The following is an 18,968-nucleotide window of genomic DNA, read 5'->3' on the forward strand; positions in this document are numbered from 1 at the left end:
TGGTGTTGTTGATGTCCGTTGAAAGATCATATAATGAAAAACTTGGAAACCCATTTCTTTTAAGTAGGTCTATTTAAACATTTTTGAAGATTCTGTGTAAGAACATCTAACTTGATTAACTTTTTTTTCTTGGTTTTAGGAAAGATATGTGGCAAGTTTAATGCCTTTGCAGAAAAGTATTTCTCCATGGAAGGTATAAATATATTCAGTTAAATTTCTATTTGACTTCTCTAACTGTAAATTCAGTGAACATATCCATTTCTAATTTTTAAATATTGTATGCCCTTTTTTCTAGAGTCCACCCCAATTAAGACAGTTCCTTCCAGAAGAATTTATGAAAACACTTGAGAAAACAGGACCTCAGTTGACCTCTAGAATAAAAGGCGATTGGATTGGACTTTACCGGTTAGCCTTTTTTCTTTTTCACCCATTTGTAGAGCTTTATTTAAAACACACACACACACACACACACACACACACACCCAAAAAAATGGACTTAAACTTCTATTTTTTTATTCAAAATTTCGTCGTTTCACATGGTTCTTCTAGCTATAAGTAGGAAAGGTATCAAGGGGAGGAAATAAGTCATAACCAAATGTTGCTGTTTTGAAAATTATTTTTATAGGCATTTTCTAAAATCCCCAAATTTTGATGGTTGGTTCAAGACCCGGCGGAAAGAAATGACCCAGAAGTTGGAGGCTCTCCATTTAGAAGCTCTTTGTGAAGAGGTTAGAGAACAGCATGTTTGTGTGATATTAACAACTATTGAAAATAAAGATAATGTTACACTTAGAAGATGGAAAGATATCTATATCCACTACTTTATAAATAGTAATAGCTAACTCTTCTAGACCATGTACTGTATACCAAGGACTGTGTAGGTGCTCTGTATGGGTAATGTCTTTTAATTTTCACAACAATTCACTGAAGTAGGTATGTTATGATCTGCATAATGGGACACCTGAGGATTGTAAGTTCCTGCTACGTAGGGGAGCCAGCAGTGAGCTAGACTAGAGCCCATTTGCATTGGCTCACAAGAGCTGACTATACCTCTCTTTCCAGCTCTGCATTCAGTGCTCTCAGGTTAGTAGCTTGAAATCATCTACAGTGGGAGTATTACACCATAGAAATTGGCAAATGCAACAAACCAGAGACTTCCTGGAGAACTGGTTGTTAAATATTTTCTAGCATACCACTGGATGGAGTTAGGATTCAAATCCAAGTAGTCTAACTCCAGATTTTTTTTTAGCGTGCCTTATTAACCTCTTCCAGTTACTATTAATAATTTTTTTCCTGTATTTGGACTGACTTTTTATATTCTATAATTTGTCACCAGACTACTTTAAATTAGGTAAAAATATAAAGGATAATGTCATTTTCATTTGTATTTAGCTACATTTATATTTAGGCTAGCCTCAATATTAACTTTCTGATCACAAAATTCCAATGATTGTGGTTTTGAGGGAAGAAATGCGATGAAGTCAACTATAAATAAGCCCAAGAAGCTTATTTGAAGATGAGAAGTTTACATCCAATAAAATATTCATGTTCACAGTTATCTTGATTTGTTAGCTTATGTTCTTTTTAAATTAAAATACTCACTATAGTAGTAGCATTGTGGATTAGTATTGTACTTTGAGTTGCAGTTTTGTTTTTCTTAATTGATCTGAAAGGGCTACCTCAGAAAGGAATTTAAGTTTTGTTTTACTGCCAAATATTCTACAATCATTTTGCCTAAATGTCGAAAGATATCTAATTAACATTGTTAGAATATCATGTACGGAATTATCCTTATACTGTAATGCTATATTTGGGTTAAATGCCCCGTTTTCCTCTTTCTTCCTGTCCTTCTCAGTAGTTACATCTATTGAAATAGAGCAGTTTGAAAATTATTTTGAGTATTTACTGATTTGGGATTTATTCTTCTAGGATTTACTTCTCTGGACCCAGAAACACACAGAAGTAGAAACAGTAGACCTTGTATTGAAGCTGAAAAATAAGCTGGTATGTAGCCAAAAAAGCCAAAGATCTGTGAAGATGTTTTATTCACATTTGAGGTGATAGTCCATGATGTATCATGGAAGTAACATAATCAAATGAGAGGACTTGAGATTGTTCAATTGATGGTAGATCTGACTGAAAATACTTGGTCACTCAAGCAGATCATAATGATGCCGTAATTATTTTAAAAATATTTAATGGAGTCTAATGACCTCTACAAAAAACATCGTCACTTACATTTTATACCACATGGTATGCGTTAAGTATTAATTTACATAGAAGTCCTTTATTGAGCTCAAACAATATATTATTTAAATGGCATGTTTTTTGCTTTTTTATAGTTACTATAAATTCTGGTTGAAATCTGAGGTTTCTAATCATTAGACTATTAAAAATGTTTATTTAGAAAATATAGCATATTAATACAGACTCAGAGGATCATTTAAATACTTCTAAATGTTCCTTATATAGTTGCAGGCTGATCGAGAGCATTTACCTGTGAAACCTGAAACTATGGAAAAGTTACGGACACACATAGATGCAATTATCTTCGCATTGCCAGAGGACCTACAAGGCATACTGCTCAAAACAGGCATGACATGATATTTGCCAGGATTTTCCAGCCAAAAAGGACTCTGCACCATGAAACTTACTGACATTTCAACTCAATGCACAAAGGAGATCTGAAGTGGAAAATAGCAGTAAATGCTAGCTAGCTACAGGGTGTGAAAGACTATACTTTATGAACAGACTTTTTTTAGTGCATTATTTTTAAAAATGGATATCTGTGGTGGTTCCATTTTAATACTGAAACACCGAAAGGCATTTTTATATTTTTAATCATGCTCCAAAGTGCTCTTATGAGAGACCTGTGGGGCTATCAGAATAAGTGATTCCAAACTGCAGTGCTGGCATTGCAGATATTTTTTTAAATTGGTGCTGTTTTGCCCAATCATGTTAAAACTCAGGGGGATATAAAAATAACATTCGCACTGGCTATCTTCTTAAGAAGAAGGAAAAGGCTGAACTGTCCAACTGCAGTTAGAGGTAATTAATGCTTTTGTAGTGCCTTCCGTTGTCCTACATGTTTCACAATACCCAGCTGCTAGTCTTGAAGCTTTTTCTTAACTTGATTATTATATGTAATTATATAAGGCATTCTTTTGCATAATCATTGTTTTAAAATGATGTTTCTTGCCTCGCATCATGTTTATTAGTAGTGGCATGGTATTTTTCTTCCAGTTGTCATGCAGGTTCATTTTATTATTTTCTATACCATTTTCAAATTTAATCTTATCAGTTTTTCCAAAGGCAAGAAGGCATCTAGCATTAATTATAGAAAAGTTAATTTCCTCTTACCCTTTACTCTTTACTAATTGGGCCTTTTTGAGTTAGCTTGGATGTTTTTCAAATACTTTCTGATTATAAACCTCATAATCAGCTGTTTTGTAAACTGAAGTATTCTTATTTTAAAGGCATTCATAAACCTTTTACGTGATAGTTATTTGAGTGATTATAAGATCGATTTTCAGCATTATTTGTTTGGTAGGGTTTTTTCCCTCCAAATTAATACTTCTCAGAACACTTTCCATACTGTAGTTTGACATGGGAACTTTTGCCTGAATCACTGTTATAGCTATTTTTTGTTGTTTTTGTTTGTTTTGTTTTGTGTATAGTACCTTGCCAAAAATAGAAGATTGTGGTTTGGTTTACTTCGCCAAAGTTGTTTGGTTTGTGTTTGAATAGGAGTGTCCTACAGAAGCCACTATTTAAAACAGGCACACATGACATAGCACATATGTAAATAGCTGTGTCTTGAATTACCCTCTCAGTAACCAAATTTAATTGTGTTTGTAAAAGAAATGGCTTCAAAAGCTCCTCTTTTCTGTTAATACGACTCTTAAGGGCACTCCTGACCCAAGAAAGGTTCCTTGTGTTTGTAACTGTGGTCTTTTACCCAAATATGCCCTTTTCTCATGGGTAGTCTCTTGAAGCATACCTCAAAGTCATAGAGAGAATATGGCATTTGAAAGAAATCATTTGCCTTGGATCACATGAGTTATTTTGTGAAACAACAGTTGTTCTTATGGAGAAGGAGCAACTACTTTTATATGCTAAAGCATTTCATATCTTTCTGGGAAACCTTATTTAGGTATAAATAGTCATCTTATTATTTTTCAAAAAGGTGTATTTTAATAATCTTACAATTTATATGCAGTTTGTGACCAGAATTAGAAAGTTATTAGTGTCATATCAAGGATCTTTTAAATTATACCACTACAGTGTATATCATTTCAGGTTTATTTTGCACAGCTGAAGAGTAGCAGAGGATGGTGCCAATTAGCATAATAATGGCATCTTTGTATTTACTGTATTTAACTAAAGCCTAACAAATGTTGAAAACCTTATCATACTTAGCTGGTCTATTAATTTCAAATTATGTACTTGTAAAAATAACTTAAAATTGTATTGGGAAGGACTGAGAAAGACAGACTGGTAACTTCATTTTTTGTGATCTTGAGAGTTGTCTTTTTTTTTAAGGAGACATTGTTAAAATCTAAAACTTGCCATTTAATGTTTATCTCCACCAGCATCAGAAGGAATCACTGCTTTCAGGGTGTTAAGTAATGCCTAGTGCCTTCTATTTTCAGTGAAAAAGAGGTTTTGTGAAGGCATTTTTGGTCATTACTGAAAAACAAATTAAAGGCCTTTGATTTTAAAGTACTTGAATATCTTCTGTTATTTCTGAGTAAGAGAATGCTTGAAAAAATACACAGTAAATGAAACTTGTGCATTATGGGATTTTACTTCCTGTTATTTTTAAAAATTTGATTGAAAACTTTCTTATGTTTATTTCACTATGAACAGGTGAATAGTCCAGTTTAATAACAGACAGATCATCTAAGTGACTTCATATTCTTCCTAGCAGTGTATTGATTTTATGAAATGTCCTGTTGAAAATTTTTTAGCTTAATGATCTAGATATTGTTAGATTCTCCTTTGTTTGCTACCTTTTCTTTTTAATCTTAAATCTCAAATTACTTTTATTTCTTCCTCTTTTTAAAAGTAGCAAGTATACGATACTATTTTTTGGATTTTAATTTATTAATAATAAATGACTGGATGTTACTTCTTTTTGAAGTTACTGGGTAATATCCTTCAAAGTAAACTATAAAATATTCTATTACATTTAAAAGAGATACTATTAAAAATTGTCCTTATTTTACTTGCTCATAACTTAATTCATTTGTTTTTATATACCTGAATTTTAGTAACTTTCTTCTTTTAGCCTAACTTGGGGAAAAATTTAATTACTAATTTTCAAATATTAGTCCTCTGAAAAAGGATAGTTGAAGACAAAAAGCTTCTCTAATTTAGGATAAATGTTATTTAAATAACAAAATATATTAACTCAGTAATGACTAAATTAATAATTTGATATCCCTTCATATAGCTAAGCTATAATACTTACATGCCATCTACAACTTGGTTGAACTATGGTATTTATTATACAAGTAGAAATTAGTATGTGTTAATAAAACACAGCTTCTAGAATTTTTTTAAATTACACTTCCCTTTTTGTTTGAAATAAAGCAAGATACAAAATCATGATTCCTAAAATTTAACCAGTTTTTAGAAAAGCAAGCTTTAGGTTGATGATTGGTTAAAGAAATTGGTTTATGACATTTATTTTGCAGTTATAACATTGCCTAGCTCATGATGCACAAATGTTGAGTGGAAAAAAGATAGTAGTAGAATTCCGCGGCATCCTATTTTCATGTGTTACTTCTTCACTTTTGAACACCAGCCTTTCTCTGCTACCCATTACTTGAATACCACACTATTACTTGAATGCCTTTCTCCAAATTAAGATTATTGTCGTCTAATAATCATAGGTCTCATTCCATTTTACTTAGCGTCATCACTAGGCTTGGGTTCCTCTGTTTATTTTTGCTTTCTCATTCTCTTCGTCATTATAATACCATTTTTGCTTACCCATTGGAAAACTAAACTTCATGGATTCTTCATCTTTTTTCTGTCTCTCATGTTTTTCATATTAACCAGTATGAATACATTGTAGTATAAATTGCTTCTAGATTGAGATACTTTTGAAAAACAGTAACTTCATATGTCAGAGTTGTCATACTTGCTATTAAGTGAATAGATTTTTAGACTTCAGTAGGAAACTATTGAAAACGATGGATTTTGATCTAATGAAATGGGTAAATGTTTTATAGCCAGAGGCTCTGGTGGTAGAGCCTAGCAATTTTTAAAAACCAGCTTTATTGAAGTGTTATTGACATACAATTAACTGAACACAAAAAGTGCATAATTTGATAAGTTTTGACATTTGAATACACCCATAAAACCATCACTACAGTCAGGATAGGAACATATCCATAACCCCTCCCTCAATTTCCTCATGCTCCTTTGTACTCCTTCCTGCCCGCCGCCCCCGCCCCCCGCCAACAACCACTAATCTGTATTTTGTCATTATAGTTTGTAGGTCATACAGTTCTTCTTTTTTTCAATCTGACTCCCACCCCCACCCCCTTTTATTAATATAGTATTTATTTGTCTTTCCTCTGTCAAACCCTGAGCCAACTGCTTTCCCCAGGCTATCTGGGAATGTATAGGAAAAGGAACATTCAGGGCAGATGAGACTTGGGAGAAAACTGTGGGATGTGGAAAGGGCTTCTTAACATGGTGAAGAGGATGGAAAAGGCTATCATTAGGCATGGAAGAGCTGTTGCCTCGAAGAAGAGTTCCTGGCATAACCAATGATGAGGCTCCCAAACAGTTCCAATCCCAGCTCCAGAGCCAGCCATCCCAACCGTGGCAGTTGCAGCCCCAGTGAACCTGGCTGCTTTGTCAATGTCCCTTGAAATGGCTCTGGTTTGGAATTTATGGCTAGGGATAAGTAAGGTCAGGGAAATGAGGCTGCCACGCACCTGAGGCACTCATCTGTCTCTGGATGTTTCAACACTGCTGCTGAGAGCAGTTGGATCAGCATCTGAGAAGTACTCCTGACCATGGAGAGGATGGAGAAGAATTTGGTAAGGCGTACATTTTCAGGGAATGAGGGGCTGTGACAGGAATGCTGCTCTCAGTGTGGAAAGCAATCTTTTTTCACTCAGCAGAATAATTATGAAGTTCATTCATGTTGTTTCATGTATTGATAGTTCATTCTTCTTATTGGTGAGTAGTAGTTTCATACGACTATAACACAAATTTCTTATCTACTTACCTGCTGGTGGGCATTTGGGTTGTTTCTAGTTTTCGGCGATTATAAATAAAGCTACTGTGAACACTCGTAAAAGTCTTTGTATGGGCATATATATCCTTTTCTCTTGGGTAAATTCTTAGGAGTGATATGAGTGGGATGGCTAGATCATATAGTAGGTGAATGTTTAACTTTTTTAAAAATTTATTTTAATTAGTTTCAAGTATACAGTACATTGGTTTGACATCTATATAGTTCGTAAAATGATCTCCCCAATTGCTCCCTCCCTCCCCTGTCTTCCACCTAGCCAGCGTATTAATGCTAACTGCATTCTTCATGCCATGCTCTCCATCCCCATGACCATCCATCAGCTACTAATTTGTACTTTAACCCACACACCATTTTCCTAGCCCCCCAAACCCCCTTCTTCTCTGTCTGTCACCAAATTGTCCACTATATTTGTGAGTCTGTTTTTGATTAGTTTGTTCTTTTTATTCTTTAGATTCCACATATAAATGAAATCATATAGTGTTTATCTTTCTCTCTCTGACTCAAAGCAATATCTTTTTCCATCCTCTTCCTTTTAGTCTGTGTATGTCTTTTAATCTGAAGTGAGTCTTTTCTATTTTTTCTTCTTACAGAAGTCCTTCCAACATTTTTGTAATACTGGCTTGGTGGTGTAAATTCCTTTAGCTTATTTTTGTCTGGGAAGCTCTTGATCTGTCCTTCAACTCTAAATGATAGCTTTGCTGGATAAAGTATCCTTGGTTGTAGATCCTGGGTCTTCATCCTGTCGAATATTTTGTGCCAAGCCTTTCTGTCCTGCACAGTTTCTTTTGAGAAATCAGCTGCCAGTCTTATGTGTGTTCCCTTATAGGTAGCTATCGGTTTTTCTCTTGCTGCTTTTAATATTCTTTCTTTGTTTTTAACCTTTGGCATTTTAATTATGGTATGTCTTAGTTTGGGCCTCTTTGGATCCCTGATTTTTGGAATTCTCTGAGCTTCCTTGGGTTGTATGTTCATTTCCTTCACCAGGTTCGGGAAGTTTTCCATCATTATTTCTTCAACCAGCTGTTCAACATCTTGACTTTCTTCTGTTATGCCAATCAGACAGATATTTTAACCCTTAATAGGGTCCCATACGCTCCTTAAATTATTTTTATACCAAGGCATCTTATCTCTTGCCATTCTGATTACATATCCTTAGTTTTTTCGTCCTATATATAGGGCATTTGATCCTCTTCTTTAATCACTTTGTTTATTCCTTTGTTTATTACATTTAATATACTTCTCATCTCAGATAATGTTTTTCATTTCAGACTGGTTCCCTTTTATAATTTCTGTTTCCAATCTCTTTGTTGAAGTTCTCACTGAATTTATCTACACTTCCCAAAAGTTCATTGAGCATCTTTATAATCAGTGTTTTGAACTCTGCATCTGTTAGATTACTTTACTACATTATATCTGGATCTTTGTTCTGTTCTCTCATATGGTTTCTGCTTCTTTGTCTTCCCATTTTGGCTGCCTTTCCATGTCGTTTCTGTGTACCAAGCAAAGCTCCTAAGTCTCCCGGTTTTATTAGTGTGGATTCATGAAGTAGGTGTCCAGTGGCACAGTCCTGAGAGAGGTTCAGCTGCAGGCCACGCTTAGTCTAAGCTTCTACCTCTCCGGGGCCACCTATTAAGATTCATCAAGCAATCCACAGATGCTGTGCTTATAGTTACCTCGAAAGGCCACACCAGAAACCAAGGCCAGCTGCCACTAGTGCGAGTCTAGGCACTTCTCAGCAAGGGGCAACTGACTAAGCGCGGACACACCTGGATGTTGCTTGGGTGGGGCCACGAATTGCGCGAGGCAGGGTTTCAGGGAATCCTCTGGGCAGAGCAACCTGTTATCCAGTTTGATGATGTCAGGGCTACAACACACTGTGTCCGGTGCACTGGGAGCCAGGAGGGCTCAACAGCGAACAATGGATGCATATCGCCAGCACTTCTATACAGAGCAAGTCTCGCTAGGGCCCTCACTCTGACAATGTCTCCCTGTAAATCCCTAGTACCCCCTGCATGCAGCCGAATTGGCACTCTTGCTCAGAGTGAGCAGGTCCCTCACCGCGAAAATTCGCCTCGTGGACACAGTCCCTTTAAGAGGCTTCTGCCGCTGCCGCCGCCTCCGTTTCACTCAGCCACTGGGGACTGGTTTGCCCCGCATCCTGGCCTTCTGCCATTGCAGGGTGCTTTCTTGGATTTCTCCCTAGCTGTATGGCTTGTTCATCTAGATCCCAGGCGATTTTTCCTTGCTGCTGCTCCTTGTTTCCATCACGACTTTGATTTGGTCGCCAGAGGGATGAACAGAGCATCATCTACACCATTTTTTTCCCTCTCTAAGGGCTCTTGAATGTTTAACTTTTAAAGAAACTGCCAAACTGTTTTACTAATTTGTTTCTACCAGCCATGTATGAGAGTTCCAGTTTATGTAGTGAACATCCTAGCCAACACTTGGTATGGTCAGCCTTTTTAATTTAGCCATTGTAATAGGCTTTTATTGCTATCTCGTTGGGATTTTAATTTGTATTGTCATAACAACCTGTAATGTTGAACATCTTTTCATGTGCTATCAGTCACCTGTATATGTTCTTTGTTAAAGTGTTTGTTAATACCTTTCGCTCATTTTTAAAATTGAGTCGTTTAATTTCTAATGGTTGAATTTTGAGAGTTCTCTATCAAGTTCCTTTTCAGATACAGAATTTGCAAAGATTTTTTTTTACCATTTGGACTTTTTTCATTTTCATGTGTCTTTTTGAAGGAGCAGAAATTTATGAATTTCTGCACAAATTCCTGTTTAGGTTTTAATTGGAATTGTATTAAATCTATAGATAAATTTGGGAGAAGTGACATCTTAATAACATTGTCCTCTGATCTACAAATAAAGTATGTCTCTGCATTTATTTTTATCTTCTTTAGTTTCAGCAATATTTTGTAGTTTCAGGATACAAATTTTTCACATCTTTTGTCAAATATGTCCCTAAAACTATCGTATTTTTTATGTTGTAAATGATAACATTTTAAAATTCAATTTTCAAGTTTTTATTGTTCAGTTTTTAAAAGTTCAGTTCAAAATACTAGTATATCATTGATTTTTTAAAATATATTGATCTTGTATCCCGCAACCTTTCTAAACTCATTTATTAGTTCTAGTAGATTTTTTTTGTAGATTTCATCATTTTTTAACATAAAAGATCATGCCATCTGTGAATAAAGACTATTTTACTTCTCCTTTCCAATATGGGTGACTTTTATTTATTTTTCTTGGCAGATTGCACTAGCTAGAACTTCCAATACAATGTGAAATAGCATTGGTGAGAGTAGACAGCTCTGTCTTGTTCCTGATCTTAAGTATTTTATTATTAAGTACAATATTAGCTGTAGTTTTTTTTGGTAGATGTTCTTCATCAAGTCGATGAAGTCCTCTTCTATTCCTAGTTTGCTGAGAGTTTTCATCAGAAATGGGCTTTGGGTTTTGTTAAATGCTTTTTCAAACTGTATCCAGCTTTATTAAAGATACTTTTCAGAAACAATCATGGTATTTCAGGCATGGGCAGACAATCATTAACAGTATACAACAACTTTCAAACTCCCTTCTTCAATGGACAACCAAAATCAGAAAGCCACTATAAAACCCTACAAAGTCTTCATTTGATGCTCTGAACAGAGAAAGTTTAGAGTGAGGGTTGACATTTTTTCAGTTTGTGAATATGTTTGATTGACTTGAATGTTAAAGTAACTATTCTTGAGATTAACCCACTTGGTCTTGATGTGTTATCCTTTAAATATAGTTTTGGATTTGATTTGCTAAAATTTTATTTAGAATTTTTGCATCTGTGTTCATGACAGGTATTGTAGGGGTTTTTTTTTGTGTGTGATGTTTCTGTCTGGGTTTGGTATCAGGTCTCATAGAGAGAGTTGGAAGAGTGTGTCAAGATGGTATTATTTCTTCCTTAAATATTTGGTAGAATTCATCACTAAAGCTATTAGGGCCTGGAGTATTCTTTGTGGGAGGGTGTTTACACTTTCGATTTTCAAAAATAGATACAGGGCTATTAAGGTTATAGTGAGTTTTACTACTTTGTGTTTTTCAAGAACTTTGTTCCATCCAAGTTCTTGCATTTATGGGCATAGAATTGTTCATAATATTCCCTTATTTTTTTAAATATCTGTATAACCTATAGTGATGTTACCTGATACTGATACTGAACGCTTAGGAATTTTATTGATCTTCTCAAAGAACCAGAGTTTGGTTATACTGGCTTTCTCTAGTTTTTTGTTTTCCATTTCAGTGGTTCTTACTTTTGTCTTTTCTTTCTTCTGCTTACTTTGGTTTTAATTTGCTTTTTTTTTTTTAGCTTCTCAAGATAGAAACTGATTTCATTGATCTGAGACCTTTCTTCTCAAATACAGGTTTTTAGAATTTCCCACTAAATTGTTTTAGCAGCATCCCATATTCTGATGTTTTATATTTACTTTCATTGAGTTCAAAATACCTTATAATTTCCTTTTGCATCTCTTTGATCCATGGGTTATTTAGAAGTATTATTTACTTATTCAAATATTTGTAGGTTTTCCAAAAATTTTATTATCAATTTCTAATTTTATTTCAATGTGGTCTGGGAACATACTCGGTATGATTTGAAACCTTTTAAATTTATTAAGATTTGTTTTATGGCCCAGAATATGGTTTATCTTCGTAAATGTTCTGGGTACACTTGAGAACAATGTGTATTTTGCTGTTGTTGGGTGGAATGTTTTCTAAATGTCAGTCAGGTCAAGTTTGTTGACAGTACTGTTCATGTCCTTGCTGATTTTCTGCCTACTTGTTCTATCAATTATTAAGAGGGTTATTAATATCTATTGACTATAATTGTAGACTTGTGTATACGTTGCTCTGAAATCTACTTTGTGTGATATTAATAGAACTTCAGCTTTTGACTAGTGTTAGCATGGTATAACTTTTTCATACTTTTAACCTATTAACCTATTTGTGTCTTTATATTTAAATAATTTTCTTGTAGATAGCATATAATTTGTTCTTCCTTTTTAATTCCAATCTGATATAATTGCCTTTTAATTAGTGTGCTTATACCATTTACAATTAGTATGATTGATATTGTTAGTTTTCTTAGTTTTCTATTTGTCTTATCTGCTGTTCCTCTTTCTTTTTATCTGACTTCTTTTGAATTAATGGAATATTTTTTTATGATCTCATTTTATCTTCCTTGTGGGATTATTCATTTTATCTCCTTTGTGGGATTATTAGGTATTGCACTTTATTATTTTAGTGTAGTTAAGTTTTATAGTACCTATTTTTAACTTATCGTTTACCATCTAGTGATGTTATGCCACTAGAATAAGAATGTTACAATAATGTACTTTTGTTTCTCTCCTTCCAGCCTTTATATAATTGTTCATGAATTTTACTTTTACATGTTATAATTCCATAATACATTATTGTTATCTTTTTAGTCAATTATCTTTCTAAAGTTTTAAATAGTAAGAAAAAATTCTTACATATATTTTTATACTTAACCTTTTCTAGTATTTATTCTTTTGCATGCATCTATATGGTATCATTTTCCTTTTGCATGAAGAACTTTCTTTACAGTTTTTGTAGTGCAGATTTGCTGTTGACTAATTCAACTTTTGTGTGTCTGAAAATGTTTATTATGCCTTTTTAAAATATATTTTTGCTGGATATAGATTTATAGGTTGTTCTTCCCCCCGCGCCGCCCTCCCATTTAAAATGTTGCTTCACTGTCTTACTTGCATATTTCTAGTGAGAAATATGATGTCATCTTTATCTTCGTTCCTATGTAGTTAATAAGCCTCTTTTTCTCTCGCAGCTTTTAAGATTTCCTCTTTTATCACTAGTTTTGAATTATTTGATAATAATGTGCCTTGGTGTGGTTTAATTCATGTTTCTTGGGCTTTTAACTAACTGGGTTAGTTAATCTGGACATACAGTTTTATAGTTGTTATCAGATTTAGACACGTTTTGGCCATTATTTCTTCGAGTATTTTTCCTCTCCCCCCTTTCCTTCTTTCAGGGTTCAGTTATTTATGTATTAGGCTGCTTGAGGTTTTCCTATAGCTTACCAATGCTCTTCATGTTTCTTTTTGTTTTTACTCTTTCATTTTGGACAGTTTCTGTTGCTGTGCCTTTAAGTTCATTTATCTTTCTTTCTGTACTGTCTAATCTACTAATTCCATGCATTATTTTTCATCTTAGACATTGTAGTTTTTATTTCTAGAAGCTCGATTTATGTCTTTAGGTCTTCCATGTGTCTGCTCATTTGATATATGTGTCAGTTCTGAGTTGGTTTTGATGATCTTGTTATTATGGGTCATTTTTTACTGCTTCTTTGCATGCCTGATCTTAGGTAGATGCCTTGTTTCTTGTTGGATGTTGGATATTTTTGTATTCTTACAAATCTTTTTGAGCATTCTAGAATGCAGTTAATTCACCTGGAAACCATTTGGTCCTTTCGGGTCTTTTATGATTTGTTAGGTAGATCCGAAGCAGTGCTCAGTCTAGAACTAATTATTCTTCACTACTGAGGCAAGACCTTCTTGAGTTCTCTACCCACTACCCATAAATTATTAGTTTTTTTCAAGATGGCTGATGGGAATCATCATTGTTCCCAACCTACCCTGGGCACTGTTCCCTTTGATTTTGATGGGTCCTTTCTTTGCTTTGGGTAGTTTCCTCACATGCATGTGCTGAACAGTATTTTGCTGAATATTTTAGGGGAACCCTCTGCAGATTTCTTTCTGTACAAGGGATTTTTCTTTCTGTGCTGCTCTCTCCTTTCTGGAGTTCTCTCCTAAAAGTTTGGTTTCCCCAGACATTCAGTTTAGAGAGTTCACGAGGAAATCCTTCTGTTCCCCCTTTCCATGCTATGGCCTGGAAACAATCTCAAGGCAATAAACTGGGACAATCTCAGGCTCAGGGCTTGGTGCATTTGTTTTCTTTCAGGAATCATTGTCCTTCACTGCCTGGTATTCACTGTCTTGATCACCACTGTATATTATATTTTATCTGGTTTGTTTGGTTTTGATTATTTTATGTGAGATTATAAATCTGGTCCCTGTTACTTGACCTTGACTAGAAGCAAGAACTCCAGTAATCTGGTTTTAATAAGCCCTCCAAGGAATTCTGATGCATGTTAAAATTTAAGAGCCATATAGATATATAAATTTAATGTCTGGTGATTATTTTACTAACACTATCAACCATTTACCATGAAGACAAGATTACATGAGTCAGTAAATCTAATTTTTGGAGGAAAAAAAAACATGTTGTAAGTAACTTCTCTCATGTCTATGTTTTGTAGCATGGAAGATATGTCAGTAATTGTGAGACATTTCAAATATTTATACAGTCAGGATGGAGATTTGGGCAATGGGAAGAAAGTTTTGTGAAATAACCTTATTTCATTAATATTGCTATAGTACAAAATAGTCTTAGACATTTAGCTTTAAGCTATCTAATTTCTCTAACTGAAACTTTATAAATGTTAGGTGGTAAATACAAATTTTGGTAGAATTAGTGGCCTCAAGATATGTTCTCATATGCTTTAAAGGATCCAGAAAAACAGAGAATCTGTTCTTCCGGAAGTCAGGAATGTGACTGCTATAAATCTTTTGAAGGAAACTAGTCAAGTAGTTGTATTTCTTTTTTTTTTTTTTAAAGTTTCCTGCAAGAAACTTTAAAATAGTTTAAAACTTATGTATAAAATCTATGAAGCAAATAAAGTGGGAAATGTTTTAAATTAGGAAAGTAGGTGAATGTTGACTTAGTAAAGTCAGGAAGACTTTATATTCTTCCAAGTCAGCAGTGTTTATCAAAATTATTTTTAAAAAAATAAAATAAAACTCTGACTCCTAGGAAAGATGAGGGCATAGATCCAGATATACAGACCCTCCCACAATATCATATGAAATAAATAAAACTTTAAAAAAAAAAAAAGACGACAATAAAAGGCACTGAAACTAAGGAAAGACCTTAACTTCATGGCAGAGGCTTTGAGATGCTGAGAGGTAACAGGTTGGGTTACAACTATCCAAAGACTCAAGGAGTTCACATACTACTCCCCTTCTGGGATAGAAAATGTGTGGACAAGATTCTTTGTAGAAGCATAGATACATTTCCACTATTGCAGATAAAAATGTCCAGGGAACATGAACTTTAAATAAGATCAGTGATAAGTTAGAGTCAGAGAATGAAATAATAGTTTACAGAGGTTGTGGGGGCAGAAAATGAGGGCAAAATTACACTATTGTACAACTAACAAATAGACTAGAAACAGCTGAGTAATTCTTGCAGTGAACAAGGTGAATGGCAAAGATTAAATTGCTGAGAGGATTAAATGGGATATAAGCACAATGCTTAGCAGACAGTACCCAATAATATTTGTTGTTGCTATTAAATATTAGCACTATTTATAGAATACATATTCTCAAGTGCTTTGAAAATGATATGGTTCCCTTAAGAAGCTTACATTCTAATGGGACAAACAACCAACAAAAATGTTACACTATTAAATTTAAATGACTAGAATATAAATATACATGTGTAATTGAAAAGATCTCATTTAAAAAAAATTAGAGATAAAGAAAACATAACACCTAGTGTAGTATTTTGTCTACGAGCACATGCTTTAGAGTTGGGACCTTATAACACCTTGCTCAAAGTAGTTAGGATTAACTGAAGTATAGGACTTGGTACATGGTAAGTGATTAATAAACAATAGCATTTTTTTTCCCCTCAGGCTCAATTTTCTCATTTTTAAAAATAAGAACACAGTAACTATCATGGTTAAGGGTGTTGACATCAGAAGAAATAGGTTCTTATCCCAGTTCTGCTTATTAGCTTTGAGACCTTGTGCAGGTTACTTAACCTTTCTGGTTCTGATTATCCTTATCTTTACATTAGAGACATTTCAGTTAGCCATCAATATCTTGTTTTATAACTTCCATGAGCTACTTGATATGTAGCACCTCTTAAATGGAAATCTGAAAAATTATTCTATCTTCCTTTTTTTTTTTTTTTATCTGGGCCAGGGTTAGGATTTGGAGGCTAGAGGTGGAGATCAGAATTCTTACCATCTATTTTGCTTAACTAAAGAGAAAACATGGATTAATATTTGGAAGAAGTTATGAGAAAGGGGATCCATTTTCATTTGTCTTGAGAAATTTAGTCAATTTGAGAATACCCTTAGAATCAGGTGAAAATTGTTTTAAAGAATTCCATATAAAACTCCAAACAGACATAAAGACTACTTATAATACAAGAATTTTTTTTTTTAATTTAGCAAGCTTCCAAAATGCAGTTTTAAGTTATTCAACTACGAAGCAACTCTTTACATGTATCTCCAGTGCAAAGGAAGATTCTTTACAAGGGAGACAGTCTTTAATTCCATTTAAGTTAAATTCTAGGAATGTGTGGCTCTCTGAAGTAATTGCAAGACTAGGTTATTTCAAAATTAAGTAGTATTTTGCTTCAACCAGAAATTAATAAAGATTTCTATTAAATTGCTTAAAGAGTTTAAAAGTCTGAGTGCAGAAAACCAATGGCTTCCCCTTTGCATTTCCCTGGTTTTCTTTAAATGTATATTTAATTACTTTTAATTTCAACTTGCTTAGGAATGTTATCACTGGAATATTTTGAAATTAAAAAGAAGGCAGGATAAATTCATTGTAGAATATGAAATAGCTTTACCTTATCCACCTGAATAAAGAAGTTTTTACTTTTGATTGCTCAGGATTACTCTTGAGAAATGACAGTTTCTGAAGGGTAGTTCTACCAAGTGGAGCTATACTCAACAGGCCATCAACAATACAAAACAGCTTACTCTTTTTGAAACTGTAGATTTTTCAAACCCACCCTGCAGAATGTGCCAGTTGGAATAAGCAACTATAGAGTGCCTAGGATGGCACTATTAGGAAAAAGATGAAATCTTTATTCTGGCAATGGGTCTAATTTCTGTCTTAATTTATCATTGTGAATTTGTAAAATGTAGCAAAGCAAAAACAAAACTGGAATATCTAGGCTAGCGATCAGTGAGGGAAAGAAAGGGGGATTTAAATATTCTTTTTAGAAAAATCGGTGTTTCCAGTTTTCTCCATTACAAGCAATGCTGAAATGAACACTGAACTTTTCACATAGCAAACTTGAGGGAAATTTTCATTATCATGAATTCCTGGAAGTGGAATTTTTGGATCAATGAGTATATATGTTTTACAAATTGAAAGATCAGTTAAATAAGCCATCTTACAGGCATACAATGGAATGTAGCTCTTAAAAAGAATAAGTTAGGGAGCATTTGAAGTCGTGCTTCCCAGCAACTGTCATCAGTTTTGGCTTAAACTTATAAAACTTCTCTACAAAAACAAAGAATGAGTTAAATTCATAAATAGTGATATTTTATATGTCCATAGTATATTATTAAATTGAAAAAGTTGCTTTGCACTGTAAAATCCCATTAACATTTACATAGAGATATTAGTATTTCAGAGGAAAATCTGGAAGAATATATGTAAAACAGTGGTTAATTCATTCGATTATTTTTTAAATTATGTAAGTAGTACAGGGATAAATACATCTTGTAAAAATAAATTAATACAGATGCACAAACACCTGTACCAAAATGTTCAAACAATTTTATTCATAAAAGCCCAAAACTTTATATAACCCAAGGCTCATCAACTGGTGAATGAATAAATAAATAGTGGTATATCCACGCAACAGAACACTAATAAAAAAGAACAAACTATTGATACATGCTATAACATGGATGAATCTCATAATCATTATGCTCAGAGAAAGCCACACACAAAAGCCTACATACCGTATGATTTCATTTATATGGAATTTTGGAAAGGGCACAGGTATAGTGACATCAGGTCAATGATGGGCCAGGGGCTGGAGGTGAGAGAAGAGGATGACTACGAAGGAGTATGAGGGAACTTTTTGAGGTAATAAAAATGATTGATATGATAACGATGTTGGCTACACTACCATATGTACGTTTGTTAAAATTCATCAAATTGCACACTTGAAATTGGTGAATTTTATTGTATGTAAATTATATCTCAACAAAGCAGATTTTTTAAAAGTACAGATAAAGCTCCTTTTTGACTATCATTGCAAAACCAGGTTCCCTTACTTCTTGGGAAGGTTACCTCCTTTCTCCACACATGTTAAACAGGTAACCACTAACCATTGCAGATTCTACTTCAACGTTCTTGTTCTGCATTTACACACACACACATACACACACACATACCAGGGGAAATCTACTATATATTACTTTACAGTACTTAGTCATTATTTAGCTTTATTCACTAACAGTATCTAGATCTTTTCATTAGAATTTGTAGTTCTATATCACTCTAATTCATTATAGTATTTCATAGTATGGATATGCCAGTTTGTTCAGCATCCCGCTATCATTTAACCATATTTAAGCGTCATGATGTGTCAAATCCAGGGAAATACAATGGAATATAAAAACGGACTGGAGTCCTGCCTTTTTAGCATTTCCAGACAAGTGAGAGAGAGAGGAAGGTTGTCAATAGTAATATTTAAAGTGAAATGATTATGAAGAGCAGTTATGATTCTTTGAGACTGAGTTATTTATCTAGTCAGAAGGTCAAGAAAGTATTTCCAAAGGAGTTAAACTTTAAGCACC

The 18,968-nt window shown here is 33.9% G+C and overlaps 1 protein-coding gene across 1 annotated transcript in view; it reads left to right on the forward strand.

The window, feature by feature from the left end:
* DENND6A (DENN domain containing 6A) overlaps positions 1-4,725 on the forward strand; it is a 42,781-nt gene extending 38,056 nt beyond the window's left edge. Inside the window, exons 16-20 of the mRNA XM_039858626.1 lie at positions 140-193; positions 296-405; positions 626-728; positions 1,930-2,004; positions 2,473-4,725. Of these exons, the coding sequence (XP_039714560.1) occupies positions 140-193; positions 296-405; positions 626-728; positions 1,930-2,004; positions 2,473-2,604 (474 nt within the window). The 3' untranslated portion in view covers positions 2,605-4,725. The remainder of the gene's footprint in view (positions 1-139; positions 194-295; positions 406-625; positions 729-1,929; positions 2,005-2,472) is intronic.
* The last annotated feature ends 14,243 nt before the right edge of the window (positions 4,726-18,968 follow it).

This window comes from Pteropus medius, unplaced genomic scaffold, assembly GCF_902729225.1.
Source record: "Pteropus medius unplaced genomic scaffold, Ma_sr-lr_union100, whole genome shotgun sequence".
NCBI classification, from domain to species: domain Eukaryota; kingdom Metazoa; phylum Chordata; class Mammalia; order Chiroptera; family Pteropodidae; genus Pteropus; species Pteropus medius.